The sequence below is a fragment of the Thalassophryne amazonica genome, chromosome 17, assembly GCF_902500255.1.
Source record: "Thalassophryne amazonica chromosome 17, fThaAma1.1, whole genome shotgun sequence".
NCBI lineage: Eukaryota > Metazoa > Chordata > Actinopteri > Batrachoidiformes > Batrachoididae > Thalassophryne > Thalassophryne amazonica.
Genome location: NC_047119.1, coordinates 37,464,867 through 37,480,875, shown reverse-complemented (window position 1 = coordinate 37,480,875; position 16,009 = coordinate 37,464,867). Strand labels below are relative to the sequence as shown.

General features: G+C 39.9%; 1 protein-coding gene across 1 annotated transcript in view; it reads left to right on the top strand.

The window, feature by feature from the left end:
- The window catches only part of LOC117529046 (transmembrane protein 132C-like), a 476,757-nt gene that overhangs the window by 179,068 nt on the left and 281,680 nt on the right, over window positions 1-16,009 (top strand). Inside the window, exon 3 of the mRNA XM_034191745.1 lies at window positions 8,040-8,958. Coding sequence (XP_034047636.1) covers window positions 8,040-8,958 — 919 coding nt within the window. The remainder of the gene's footprint in view (window positions 1-8,039; window positions 8,959-16,009) is intronic.

Here is a 16,009-nt window from a genome sequence, read left to right as displayed (position 1 = left end):
TTGATAAACAAATCAGTGCTGTTGTGAAGGCAGGTTTTTTTTACTTGAGGCAGCTAGCTAAGATAAAGTCTTCACGTTCACAGCATCATTTGGAGATTTTAATCCATGCTTTTGTCATGACTCAGCTGGATTATTGTAATGCACTGTACACCGGTATAAGCCAGGCCAGAGTTGCATGGCTGCAGCTGGTTCAGAACGCTGCAGCCCGTCTTTTCACTGGATCCCGGAAGTGTGACCATATTTCACCTGTTCTTTCTTCCCTTCACTGGCTGCCAGTTCGTTATCATATTGATTTTAAAATTTTGTTTGTTTTTAAATGTCTCAATGATCTTGCCCAACGGTATCTGTCTGTCTGCTCGTGTCTTATTCCCCATCACGTTCTCTTAGGTCACGAGATCACGCTCTGCCTGTAGTTCCTCAGACCAAGCTCAAACTTAGAGGTGACAGAGCTTTTTCTGTTGTTGGTCCCAGATTGTGGAATCACCTGCCTCTCTGTATCAGGCAGGCGGATTCACCTCTCGTCTTTAAATCTCGCCTTAAAACATATTTGTGTTCTTTGGCTTTTGACTAGAGGGTTGATGATTTTACTGTTTTAAAAACATATTGTTGCCATTGTTATTTGTCATGTGATTATTTATTTGTCTTTGTACAGCACTTTGGTCAACTTTGTTGTTTTTAAATGTGCTCTATAAATAAACTGGATTGGATATAAGACGACAGATTTTTATAGACATAAAAATTAGTGCTTTAATGCAAACTTTGCAACAGTCTAACTACACTGCAGTCTTTATCATTTTGTTTGGTTGGAGATGGATTGGCGGCACCCACCAGCACCCCCCTGGCTATGTAAATTTGTTTACTTGTTTGGCACGTCAGTATCAGTCATTTCATTCATGCCTGTTATTATAGGCAGCACGAACCACGAACAAATATTTCCAGCACTCTTTGTTCGTATAGACCTCACAGTCTGTTTTCAACTTGATACTGAACACTCCATTTAATACATTAATTAATGTAACTCAAACGTTTGAAAAAAGTTAGTCACTCATTTCTATTATTTAAACTAACTCAAATATGAACTGTTGTCATAACAACTCAGTTACTTTAAGTGCATTAAAAGTTTTGAGGCATTTCAGTGTTGGTGATGTATTTCCAGTCCATTCCATTCACTCATTTTAATTGAGTTTATGTTACGGTGGCCAGCAGGTGTTGCTGTGCATATGTAGTTGGTAAACGTCACTCCCAACAGGGTTATGCTCGAGAATGGTTCAGATCATACTCAACAGATCTGAGATTTTGTGTAAAACTTGGAGATTTTGTTTCCTCCACAGCTCCCCTGTCATGTGGTGTGCCACAGGGGTCCATTCTTGGGCCGCTTCTTTTTTCATTGTATTTGCTTCCGCTGGGATCAGTTTTTTTTTTTTTTTGTAGATTTGGGGTGTCATTTCACCTTTATGCTGAAGACAGTCAAATCTATGTGCCCTAAAGCATAAGAATGCTTTTGGTGCCAATCAACATCTAGAGTGCATTGAGAACATTAAAGACTGGATGTCTGCAAACTTTCTACTCTTTAATGAAAAGAAAACTGAAGTTCTCCTGATCGGGTCAAGTAAATCAGGTAGTTGTGGTTCAATAAACCTTGGACCATTGACACAATGTATTAAATCTACTGTTTGCAACCTTGGTGTGAAAACGGATGAAGATTTTAAACTTGATAAACAAATCAGTGCTGTTGTGAAGGCAGGTTTTTTTTACTTGAGGCAGCTAGCTAAGATAGTCTTCACGTTTACAGCATCATTTGGAGATTTTAATCCATGCTTTTGTCATGACTCAGCTGGATTATTGTAATGCACTGTACACCGGTATAAGCCAGGCCAGAGTTGCATGGCTGCAGCTGGTTCAGAACGCTGCAGCCCGTCTTTTCACTGGATCCCGGAAGTGTGACCATATTTCACCTGTTCTTTCTTCCCTTCACTGGCTGCCAGTTCGTTATCATATTGATTTTAAAATTTTGTTTGTTTTTAAATGTCTCAATGAACTTGCCCAACGGTATCTGTCTGTCTGCTCGTGTCTTATTCCCCATCACGTTCTCTTAGGTCACGAGATCACGCTCTGCCTGTAGTTCCTCAGACCAAGCTCAAACTTAGAGGTGACAGAGCTTTTTCTGTTGTTGGTCCCAGATTGTGGAATCACCTGCCTCTCTGTATCAGGCAGGCGGATTCACCTCTCGTCTTTAAATCTCGCCTTAAAACATATTTGTGTTCTTTGGCTTTTGACTAGAGGGTTGATGATTTTACTGTTTTAAAAACATATTGTTGTCATTGTTATTTATCATGTGATTATTTATTTGTCTTTGTACAGCACTTTGGTCAACTTTGTTGTTTTTAAATGTGCTCTATAAATAAACTGGATTGGATTGAAGACGACGGAGATTTTTATAGACATAAAAATTAGTGCTTTAATGCAAACTTTGCAACAGTCTAACTACACTGCAGTCTTTATCATTTTGTTTGGTTGGAGATGGATTGGCGGCACCCACCAGCACCCCCCTGGCTATGTAAATTTGTTTACTTGTTTGGCACGTCAGTATCAGTCATTTCATTCATGCCTGTTATTATAGGCAACACGAACCACGAACAAATATTTCCAGCACTCTTTGTTCGTATAGACCTCACAGTCTGTTTTCAACTTGATACTGAACACTCCATTTAATACATTAATTAATGTAACTCAAACGTTTGAAAAAAGTTAGTCGCTCATTTCTATTATTTAAACTAACTCAAATATGAACTGTTGTCATAACAACTCAGTTACTTTAAGTGCATTAAAAGTTTTGAGGCATTTCAGTGTTGGTGATGTATTTCCAGTCCATTCCATTCACTCATTTTAATTGAGTTTATGTTACGGTGGCCAGCAGGTGTTGCTGTGCATATGTAGTTGGTAAACGTCACTCCCAACAGCTCCAAAGGGTTCTCTGGTCACAAGGCCAGAGCCCTGGGCTTTAGCCTTCTGGTTAGAGAGTCCGACTTCCATGCTGGAGATCGTGAGTTCACGTCCCAAGGGGAGCGAATGGGCGAAGTCATAACACAACGCAGCAGTCAACAAGTAAACCAAAGAATGCATCAAAAAATTTTAATCCAAAATGTAATGCAAATTTTTTAGGCAGAAATTTCTCACTTTTTTATTGAAAAACATAATCTAGATTTACATAAGCTTAATTAACTATAAATTAAATTAAGTTAAATTAACTTTAACAATTAAATGTGAAAATTATTTTATTTAAGTTGGCAAACTTAAATGGTTTAATGCAATTGGTTTCCTCAAATGGTTTAAGTCCAATTAACTCATTGAGTTTTACAGTGTATTACGAATAGACAAAACCTCCTGAGTTATCACTGGATGCCTGCACTGTCAGAGGTTTTCTGCAGAACCTGTATATAGATTGTTGTTGTAGATTTGCAAAGCATCATGGTCATAGGGAGTGTGATGAGTGGCCTTCCGTGCAGAAGGTTGGAGTTTGCCAGTTGAGACTTGCACCTGATGCTCCACTCCTGCCCACCTAGCAGTAAAAGTGTTACCTGACTAATATTTGGGGAAGGTATAAGCTGCATCCATAAGACATTTTACAGATGCATGACCAGACTGTCGTGGTGAAGAAAGAGCTGAGTGAGAAGGCAAGACTCTCGAATTACGAGTGGGTTCACGCTCATGTCCTCAACTATGGTCATGAACTTAGGGTAATGACCAAAAGAACAAGGTCGCAGATGCAAGGGGCGGAAATGAGATTCCTCTGTTGACAACCCGGAGGGATTCTGGGTAGAGCCCCTACTTTCTTGCATTGAAAGACATCTGGTGAGGATGCCCTTTGGTTGCCCCCTAGCATAGGTTTGCTTGTGATCTCTGTCACAAGCAAACCTATTAAAGGTGAGTCTGAAGTCAGCATTAAGGAAAAATTCCATTCATATGATTAATAACCACTTTTGCATGAACTTACTGTGCTTTATTAAGTGATACAGACATTGTTTATAATGTAGCAATATATGTGTATACATGCTGGATGGATTTCAAAATGGCTATCGTATAGACTGTCATATATTTCCTGTACATTTATGTACACTTTCATGTACATTTTGATTAAGCTGAAAACTGAAGATTACCAATAAAGAGGGCACTTGTTTTCCCATTAGACCAAGATGCATGGAATTTAATAAACGCAAACTGAATTTCAGACATATATATTACTCTTGAACAAAGACGACAGACAGTGTTTGACATAAGCAAGATGTTAAAGAGCAAACAGGAATCAATTGCAATGATTCCAACTGAAAATAACGGAGAAGCAATCTGGGCTTCTTCTGGCATTTTTACATAAAACAAACACAATAACAACATCTATAAACCCAGAGAATATATTCACAAGAGTTTGACACAATATACAAAGAGTTTAATGCTAAGTAGAAGGTTTGACCACATTACTCCCATTCTGGCATCCCTTCATTGACTACCGGTTTCTGCCAGATTGGATTTTAAAGTTTTATTGTTGGTTTATAAAATTGTTCATGGACTGGCGCCTTCCTACTCGGCGGACTTGGTTAAGCCCTACGTACCTGCGAGGCCTTTGCGTTCGCAGGGCGCAGGGCTTCTGTGTGTTCCGAGGATGAACAAAAAGTCTGTGGGGTATAGAGCCTTTTCCTACCGTGGTCCGGCTCTTTGGAATGATCTACCTGCTGTTATTCGGCAGTCTGACACGGTGGAGATTTTTAAATCAAGACTGAAGACCCACTTTTTTAGACTGTCTTATCATTAATTTTTTAATCTTTGTGTTTGCTTTGTAATTTCTTTTTATTCTACTGTGTTTTATCTTTTAACTGTGCTTTTCTTGCTTTTAATTTTGAATTTAGATTAATTTGTGTTGTTGTGAATTATGTGAAGTGCCTTGGTGCGACTTTGTCGTGATTTGGCGCAATATAAATTAATTAAATTAATTAATTAAATTAAATTAATGCTGTTGTCTATGTGGAGCCTGATCAGTGTCTCAAATGCGTTTCTTCTGTTGTGAATGTACTGAGATTGCCCATAATGCACGTGGACACAGCATGCCCACACTAAAACCTTCAAAATTAGTGCATTACTTTAAAACTAAAACATATATCTTATATTTTCACTTTATAAAACTTCAGATGTGACATTAATTTAAATAACTTGTCCGAAATTAGTTTGGTTAAAATTTTAACCATAAGTTAAAACTTTGAGTTGGGTGATATTGCCAGCGTATCAGTATGGTGTCAAAAGAAATTAGCTCTTTTCTTTTCTGTGACCAGTTCTCCTTTGTCTGCAGAGGATAGAGTGGTTTCTTCTGGAACCGGCTCTCCTCTGTTTCTAGAGGATAGAACTGCACATCTACTACAAAACATGTAACAGGTAGATACTCAACTGATTTTAGATTTTATAAGTGTTTGTAACTGTTAAGCTTTGTTCACCACGCTTGCAAAAATATGTTAGCGGTCTAAAAATGATCAGATCAAAACTTATCGAAAGATAATTGGTCTGATGATGGTTTTCAGTTAACTGAAAAGCCAATCCGATAATGAAAACATTAGATTCAATAATTGGCGGTTAGTGGATTAGCAGAACTGCGACCACCACTCTTTAGACATTAGCAATAATTTATATTGTACTGAGTGTACAACAGTCTGTTTTGATTTTAGCATAGTTATTTTTGGATATTTAATTGTAAAAGCAATTTGAAACATATAATATTCACAAAATGTCTATACAAATAATCATGATTATAATAATTAAATTCAAGAATAAAATGCTGAAGAAAATGGAAATAGTTTGGCTATTTTTATTTTAGTACCATCATTGATCTCTGTAATGTCTTAAGATGAATCTGAATGTAGCTGCGGAAGTATTTCTCATGAAGTTATGACTGATGTGGAAGGAACACGTATTAGTTGTCCGAGTCATTAGGCATCCTATGAGCCTGTGTTCTGGTCAATGACAGAATATTCTGATCTTGGAAAACCATAAAATTAAAGGTGGGTGATGAAAACTTCATTTCAGCACTAGGGCTGTCCGTAATATGATCTATTAAATCATCATCTTCTTTTATGCTTCTCTTGTGAAAGCTGCCAATTATGAGATGGCTATATGAAGTAATTTCCATCAGGGTTGGCTTCACGTTTGATAGATTTCATATTGATGTCCACTAAAGGCTGAACAACTTCAAACTTCTTAAATACACAAACCGATTATCAGTCAAGTTAAAACAATTGCTTGTTTAAATTGTTTTGTCGGTCAACCGAAAGAAAAAAAAAAATTCATTACTGAGTTCAATATGGTGACACCATAAAAAGTAATTCATCAATAAATATGCCAATTTTAGTTGTGAAATGTATTTGCTGTTATTTTTATGTTTGAGATAAAATTATTTGCTGGTTTTAAACAGGTTATATTGTGTAAAACGTAATTTTAGATAAAGTATTCAGTTTCATATGTTTTGGAAAAGCCACATGTGGAATTTGATGTGATCTATGACACGCCCACTGGGCGGGTCTGCATTCTGAGTGACATGCCATACAGTCATAAAGCAACAGAGACAGAAAGGATCATTTCTATAAGAGCCTTTTAATGGGTATTTCTCATGTCTGTATGTGTGCGTGTGTACGCTCTTGTGTGAGTGTCTGTACAAAATATCTTGGGAGCAGGAAAGACACATTTTTACTAAACTTGGAATATTTCTTTATCTGCTGTCTTCTGGTCCAATGTGAATGTCATCAATTACTTATAGAGCACCAAATCACAACAAAGCTGATTCAAGGTACTTCACACTGGTAAGTTCTAATCTTACCAACCCCACTGAGCAAGTACATAGGTGGCAGAGGTAAGGAAGAACTCCTTGGCATTTTTGAGGAAGAAACCTCAAGCAGACCAGACTGAGGAGTGACCCATGCTAACAGATTCTCATTCTAACAGATTAGAGTTACAAGGACTAACAAAGTACAGAATGATGCAAAGTCTATCTCAAGGCTAAGCCCACTGAGTCCAAGATCTTGATTTGGATTTAGTGTTAGAGAAGTCATGAGCAGGGTAATAGGCTATTCTTGACCAGTATGTAACATCAGCCAGCCCTGCCAGTATTGTATCCCTGCCTCTAGCAGAGGCACTTTTGGTCATCATCCATAACTATATGTAGTTAGGGTTAGAATTATTATTATTGACCATTTTTTAACCTTTCTGCAGATCCTCCCATCATGCATTTTTTTTTCTGTCTGTCTGGGTAGTTGGTCAGTGCTGTTACCATTGACTACATCACAAATGACTGCCATGCCACGCCTCTCACAACCCAGAGGGTTTGGCACAGAAAATCAGTGGACTGCTTCATCATTCCAAACATGTAGAGGTGAACAGAGGGGAGGTGCTGCAAAATATTTGCAAGATACGTAGAGGAAGAAAGAAATCGAGGCATGTCTTTGGACCATGTGAGGTCAGCTGAGGTTGACTGGCCCAGCTAGTGGATTTAAGATTGGAGAGTGCTGCAGTTGTAAATACAACAGTTAAGACAGGAGGGAGATAGGAGCGAACAAATTGTGTTAGCGGGTAATGATGGAAAAGAACTGAGAGCAGAAGGTAACACAGACAAGGTTGATAAGCAGGAGACTCGAAAAGACGCAAATGTTTGAATCGAGTCTGACAAATTCTTTTAAGTAAGTGCAGCAGCTCATGAAAGTGATACCGTATGGAAATGTCTCCAACAAACTGTTTAAGATGCAACACCAGAACCGCCTGTAGATATGATTAGCTCAGATTACAGGCGGTGCATGCAAATGTTGCGTTAATATTGTGGTCTAGCGTCCAGGCGTTTCTCCTCATTCTGATCTTTGGTTTGATGCTCCGCTCAGGTGTTCTCACACTCAAATATTTTCATGTGTTTATGAGGAAAAATATCATTCACAGTTGTGTGTCAGAATCAAAAGCTTCATGGATTATTAAACTGATAGATGAAATCTCCTTTGTTGCTCTGCTTTCTGTTCCAGTGGCAGACAGTAAGGTGATCCTAGAGGGGCTACAGAGGTACGGCCCCACGCCAATCTATCTGCCTGTCAGTTACCAGATTCTCAACGCTGAGTCGGTGTTCTTCCTGCAGGAGGCAAACCAGGACTTAATGAGGAACTCCAGCCTGCAGGCACGCACAGAATGCTTCTTCATCCACCAGGCTCGGCAGATGCCCTTTGTCAATGCTAGCTATGGGCCTCTGTCCATTCAGCAGCCTGTTCCTGTGGAGCTGCTACAGACTCTGCCAGGGCCTTTCAACAGCCCATCCTTTATGTCAACATCTGTGCCAACATCTTCAACACCTCTCTTCACGTACAACTGGAAGGTCCATACCTACATTATAAGCGAGAGGATTCACCCCAGCTGGCCAAAGGTCCAGGTACTGTTCTACATTGTGGGGCGGGACTGGGATGACTACAGCGCCACCCACAACCTGCCCTGCATCCAAATGTTCGCCTTCCACGAGACCCAAGAGGTGCGAGGGACGTGCAGGTTGAAAGGCGAGCTGGGGATATGTGTGGCTGAACTGGAACCCCTCGCCACCTGGTTCAGCCCTCCCACAGTGAGGCCCGGCAGGCAGAGGGTCTCTGAGCAGGCACAGGGCACACCTGTGGAACTGTACTACATGGTTCAAACCACTGAGAACGGAGACTGTAGCTCTGAGGACTCACGAAAGGCCAGCTCCTTTCATACAGATCACCAGACGCCAATGGGCTACTTTTCGGGGCCTACACCAATGCAGCGCATTGGGAGCATCAGGCTGTTTCAACCTCTGGTGGAGCTGAAGTTGGACAATAACTTTGTGATGATGTCACCCTCCAAACCAATCCGGCAGAGAGAGACAGTCTCGAATTTTCTTGCTCTGTCCACCCTTTCTTCAGTGCAGATATTCACTCTGAGGTGAGTTGCTTTACTCTGGATTCCCACTTATGTCATTTTTTAGATATGTTCTGACATGATGTCCATAGACTTCATAAGTAGATTTGGCTGTATTTGAGTGAAAAGCACTTAGGATAAAACTAACTAAAATGTATTACATCCCCAAAGCTGACCAAGCACATGCTGTGCTTATGACGTCTTTAATATTACACATGCAAGACTGGTAGGATTTTGTTTTTGTAGTTTTGTGGAAAGTTGAGATTTGGGTCATTTTATCGAATTGGACAGTAACTGTGATTCTAAGCTGGTAACATCCGTGCTCAAACGTTTAACACAATTGAATGCATTTTGATTCCAAATTAAAGTTGTTTTATTATTATGATGATTAATCTACAAGGGATTATTAATCTACAGTGTAAAATTTATCCCAAATCCCAATGAGGGTCTCTACAACCCCAATTCCAATGAAGTTGGGGCATTGTGTGAAATGTAAATAAAAACAGAATACAATGATTTGCAAATCCTTGACAATCCTGGACAGACGCAAAGTGGAGTCCACATTTCAAATTGTTTTTGGAAATCGTGGATGCCGTGTCCTCCAGACAAAAGAGAAAAAAAGACCATCCAGATTGTTACCAGTGCAAAGTTCAAAAGCCAGCATCTGTGATGGTATGTGGGTGTGTTAGTGCCCATGGCATGGGCAATTTAGACATCTGTGATGGCACCATCAATGCTGAAAGGTACATCCAGGTTTTGGAGCAACACATGCTGCCATCCAAGCAACGTCTTTTTCAGGGATGTCCCTGCTTATTTCAGCAAGACAATGCCAAGCCATATTCTGCACGTGTTACAACAGCGTGGCTTCATAGTAAGAGTGTGGGTACTAGACTGGCCTGCCTGCAGTTCAGACCTATCGCCCACTGAAAATGTGTGGCGCATTATGAAGCGCAAAATACGATAACGGAGACCCTGGACTGTTGAACAACTGAAGTCCATCAAGCAAGAATGCGGAGCCGGTGTCACGAGGGGGCGTTTGGGGGTGACGCCCCCTCACGTCATCAATCCCGCCCCCTCGGATGTGAGAGTTATCAAAAAAAGAAAGAAAAAGAAATACTGGAAAATATAGCAAAATATTAGTTATTCAATATTATTATCACTTTACCGGGGCGTTGCTGAGCCGGTATCGTAGATTTACGTCGACGGTACCTGGCTATACCCGCCCGCTATGCGTAAACAAATGACGTCATAGCGCGCGCGCAGCCCAAGAACTGTCTGCAGAGGGGGGAAAAAAGAAATCTGTCCGCAGAGGAAAAGATGAAAATACGAGAAGTGTGTTTTGGTCCCAATATGGATATTCCGGATGATTTTCTCATGGATAGTACGACAATGAACAGCAGCTAAAGCAGCCAGCTTAATGAGGACACACTGGCTAAATTGGAGAGCAGCGAACGCCAGCTAGCCAAGAACCGACACAACAAAAGTTAAGTGAGCCAACTTTTTATGTACGCGTTACGTGTTGTGTATCTCAGTAAAAAGTGACAATAATGCAGATTACATGCTGTTGTCGTGCGGTATGCATTTTCTTAGTCCCTCCGTTCACGGCCAGTCGCCCGCAATGACAGATATTAAAGTTATGTATTGTTGTAAATATATCTAAATGAAAGGTTTATCTTTGACCCGTTGTGTGACTGTCATGCCCAATTGCGCTGTTTGCGCTTGTGATGGAGGGCTGTATGTGGGGTTAATCTACTGTCTCGTGTCGTTTCTCAGATCAGTTGTTGGTTTGGTTTTGTGGTATGCAGGAGATCACTTGACCGAGAGTCTATACATTCAAATAATAATTAAAAAAATACTGTCATCACTCTTTACTCTGTCTCTTACAACGGTGTAGCCTAAATACACAAGCTTTCCAGGAGCGCACCCAATTCATTAGGCACGCTCAGAGGCACGTACAATCCGGTGTGCACTTTTTTTTTGGGGGGGGGGGCGACCCCGCCCCCTGTGATAAACCCATCGCCCCCTTAATATTTTTTTTCTGGCGCCGGGCCTGCAAGAATGGGAAAGAATTCCATATACAAAGCTTCAACAATTAGTGGCCTCAGTTCCCAAACACTTATTGAGTGTTATTAGAAGGAAAGGTGATGTAACACAGTGGTAAACATACCTCTGTCCCAGCTTTTTTGAAACGTGTTGCAGGCATCCATTTCAAAATGAGCAAATATTTGCACAAAAACAATAACGTTTATCAGTTCAACATTAAATATCTTGTCTTTGTGGTGTATTCAATTGAGTATAGGTGGAAGAGGATTTGCAAATCACTGTATTCTGTTTTATTTACATTTTACACAACATCCCAACTTCAATGGGATTGGGGTTGTACATCCTCTGTGGCAATCCCAAGTAATTTGGGGCATCCCCCAAAAATTTCTTTCCACAGTCTAAATTTTAATAGTATAGATACAGTATAAATGATTGAAGAAATGACTGAATCATAACATGCGTCATTAAAATACCTTAAATATGACTTATTGTTTGAAGACTATTTTCTAAGTGTCAAGACTTGTGACAAAGGTAGAAATTTGGGCAAAGTCTTGTTTCCAAATGTTTGAATGGTTCAAGGAACAATAGAGCGAAGGATGTAGTAGCCTGAAGTCTGTGTGAAAACTATAGATGGGGATAAAAGGAAGGTGAAAGCTGGTCAGAAGACAAGTAAGAAAGTCCTTTCTTGGTCTAATGTCCGATAGGTTGGGTTTATCTCTGTTTACTGGAGCATGACACACAACTCTCCCTGAATACAACGCTGGTGCAGGTGATGCTAAATCAGCCAAGATGTAAAACAGATCCATCTGCAATTGAACCCCATGTTTAGGTTGGAAATCCAAATCCTGAGGCATATTAAAAAAAAAGAACCTACTAAAAATAGTATCACAAGCAGTGCAATGGGTTCAAATGCAACGGGACCACAGTGGTGGTGATTGTGTTATGGATTTATCCAAATTTGGAAACATTAACATGAAACAAGTAGTGATTGAGAGACAAACTAATGAGACAATTAACATTACTAATGTTTTTTTTAATCGATTTTGGCCGGCGGTCTGTCGAGATGAGCTCCTCCATTGAGTTGAAACAAGCTACCTATCGCGTTTCACTTTCATTCAGTAAATAGATGGCTCTTGACAAAATTATCTTTTGTTGGACAAATAAATATATAACTTGTTCATCCAAAAGTAGTAATGTGTAAAATGTATTTACTATAAAAACAAAAATATTCTTAATCTGGAGGCTATTTTTTATTATCGTGATAATCGTTCATCACAGTAATCCTCATTAATTAGCACTTCAATGCCTTTTGGACTTTATTGAACAGACAATATATTGATTAGTATCATTTCAGTTGATACTGGCCCATAGGAAAAACTATACAATAAAAATATTAGTTTTAGTCTACAATAAAATGTGCTGTTGTGATTCCAGCATTTTAAGGCCTTTTTAATCTTGTCCACAACGTTTATTAATGATTGTGATATTATTGTTAATAGCAATTCCTATGGCCAAGGTAATCATGTCAGAAAACAAATCAATATCATCCCATGCCTAGTATACAGATTAGTAAATTACAGTTTACATTTTTGACAGGTGAGGTGTGAAAGCGCATGTGCAGTTGCACGTAGAGCTCATCTCAACGGGACACCGGCACCTTAATCATAATTAAGGTACTTTTATTTTTCTTTTTAAAGAGATTTCAGAAGTAGATTAGCTCAGGTCTGGGAACATGCACTGGTGCTGCATGTTGCTGTATCTGTCACACTCCGGAAGTGTCTTGGATTTTTGATGGCAACCACAACTGGTCCATCTTCAACCCTTAAAAGCAGCCATCTATCTGCTGCAGCCAGGTGAAATGTGGGCATCTCCTTGGCCTTCCCCACCTGCTGCGGCCTTGAACACCGATGCACCCTCCTGCTGGATCTTGCAGAGGGAAACACACCACATAGGGACAAAATGTTGTATCTGACTTTTCCACACAATGCAAGTGATGTGCCTCATCTTAGTCTCTCAAAGTAATGGTTTAGGAACAAAAACAGTCTTCTTGGTTGTGGTAAACATTGAATGCAGGATCTGAATCAAGGATCAGTAGTGAAAGGCATGAGGCACCCCTTAATCAAGATCAAAGGAGCCAGCTCTAACATGAAAGATAGGAACATGATCAAAGAAATGTAGATCAAAGTTCGCAGATTAATACCCAAAGGCTGGATCCACCTCTTGATCATGATCAACAGTAAGTCAAAAATCAAACACAAGATGTTTTCCTTGGTGCCAGGTCATGTCTGGGAAAACCCGCTAATGCTCCGCATCACCACACGCACCACATTATGGAACTGTATTTGCTCCTGGGTAGCAACCATCCAGGCAGCCACCCAGTCCATCCCCATGCTTTAAATGTAACATCTGTCTACCACAGCCAAGTGAAATGTGGGTGTCACCTTAGCCTTCGTCAGCCGATGGTGTACTCGACACTGACACGCTGAGAGTTGTGCACAGAAAAACGCATCACATGGCCAAAATGCTGTCACGGATATTCGCTCACAATGCAAATTACACTGTACATTGATAAAACCATGTGATGAATCAAACAAACATACAAATAGACATGGATAAAAAAATAACCATCCTTGGAGAATCTTAATAATTTCCACCAGTTATGATATTGAACTTATTTTTGACACAAAGCACTTTTGCTGCTGGAGACGTGAAAACACTGATCACCATGTTTATAGCCAGACATGTACATACCTGAGAGTTTCACATGCACCAAACTACAGCTTTGGCAATCTGATGGGAATTTCTTTGACAGGATAACACCTTTGAAATGACACCTTTTGTGCGATTATCATCGTTTTCAAACTGCCTATATGAGTAAAGTTTTATCAGAGGTGATTCCACACAACAATAAAGTTGTTACTGAGGCGCTGAGAGTTGTTTCAGACAAATTACTAGTCAAAGTGTAATTGCTCCATGTTGTGCATTGCAAATTAAGGTGTAAGGAATATGCATTTGCACAGGATTACTTTAATGCCTGAGTTCTAAATCACGCAGATGAAACGGTTAGCAGCCTCAGAGTGGAGCTGCGACACAGAGCCTTGGCAATTTGTCAACCCTGGCTGAGCAGGAAATCTGCCAAAAAGCCTCATTGCTTTTTCTCTCACTCCAGCGATGATGAACTCCCATGAAGTATTAGCGCTCACAGTGTGTGTTTATCACTTTTGTCAGCATGTGTGTAAATGGGAAGTTTAAAAGCGGTATTTTTCCTTTACAACCTTTTTTTCACCAGTAATTCACCCCAGTCTTTCAAAAGTTCATCTTTTTTATGTTTTTCCGTTGGGGGTTGCGTGGCTTTCAAATTCAACCAAAATGCCGTCATTACAAAAACCAAAAGATCTCATTAGAAACCCAAAAGATTAAACCTCAAAGTGTTGGAAAAACACAGGTTACTTTGCAATGCTTGACTTCTAGCTTACCAAACTCTAATGGAACATCAGAACAGTGATGATTAATCTTGTCAGCTTTGTTGTGTGCTGCTTTTATCTTAAAGGACCACGCCGGCAGTGAGATTCAGTGTCTTTGTCTCTCAGCTTCTTGATTTAATGATTAAACACTTTAAAGTACCCTTTCTGCATTTGATATCTCCAGAGTAGCCGAATCCCTGTGATGGTGGCGTGTTAACCTACTTCAGATGTGACACTAACTGTTCGAGTGGTCGAGATGGCATTTTTGAAGTTTGTACATTATGTTTGACTCAGCGGTTTGATTGCGTGATGTTGTCATGTCCATTAGTCATGGATGACTGCTATGTTCTTTATCAATCAAGTAAATTTATGCAAAACTTATACTGATATACATACAGGTAATGAATACAGAGTTATTGAGCGCTCTTCACTCTCCTGCAGCAGATTCCAGACTCCTCCTTTTGTGAGGTACACATCGTCTTTTAAGACTTCCTGTCTTGATACTCAGAGACGTGCTCAGAGAAACTTATTATAACCTTTGTTTAACCAGATAAAAAAAACCCCACTGAAATCAAAACCTCTTTTACAAGGGTGATCTGGCAAGAAAGGCAGCAGCACACATCATAATAAACAAGTTAACAACATCAAGAGAACGTTAAAACAAATAAAATACAATTTACAGATAAAGCAATCAGCTTGGTCATAGTAACAATATGGAAGTTAAAACAGATTAAAATTTTAAAACAGACACTGTGCAAAAGAATTCCATTCATGGTCTCTTAAAATGTAGCGAAAAGCCTTCAAAGAAATCAACCCAGACAGTTTCAATTCAGTTTGGAGGGAATTCTAAGCATAAGGAGCTGAAAAACTAAAAGATTTATTTCCCGTTTTAGTGTGAACATGAGGTACACGAAAGCACGTCATTCAAGTGCAAAGCATAATGGCTTTTAGATCTTTTAAGTAAATTGGATGACAAAATCAGAACCCATCCGATAAGATCCTTGTAAACCAGAGTCATCCAATGTGTACCAATGTGCACCTTACATTCAAAGAAGGCATGCCAGCATTAGCATACAACTCACAGTGGTGGTTGAGGCAATTACAACCAGTGATGAATCTGAGGGCACAATGATACACTGGATGACCAGACTGTAGACAACTGGTTAAAGTGTACATATACACATCACTGTAGTCCAGTACAGGCAAGAAGGTAGCAGCTATCAGGAGCTTCCGAGCTCCTCAAGAAAAACGAGACTTATTTCTTCAACGGAAGCCTAACTTCACCCTTAATTTGGAGATTGTGTTTAAAGCCCCGGTCACATGGCACTAATGAAGGACACCAAAATGAAACAAGAAATCTGGGCTTGCGTTGACTTTGAGACCTCGTTTAACCATCATCCAGCTTCGTTCCTGTAGCTGGCGCTTCTTCAGAATTTTCAAGCCGTTGAAAAATGTGAACGAATCCCGACGACAACCTCAGTCTGTTCGTATTCCATTTTGCTTTCTGTCTTGACAGTTCCTCATCATTTGCATAGTTCCCGTACCATCAGTCGCCCAACTTCGTCCAA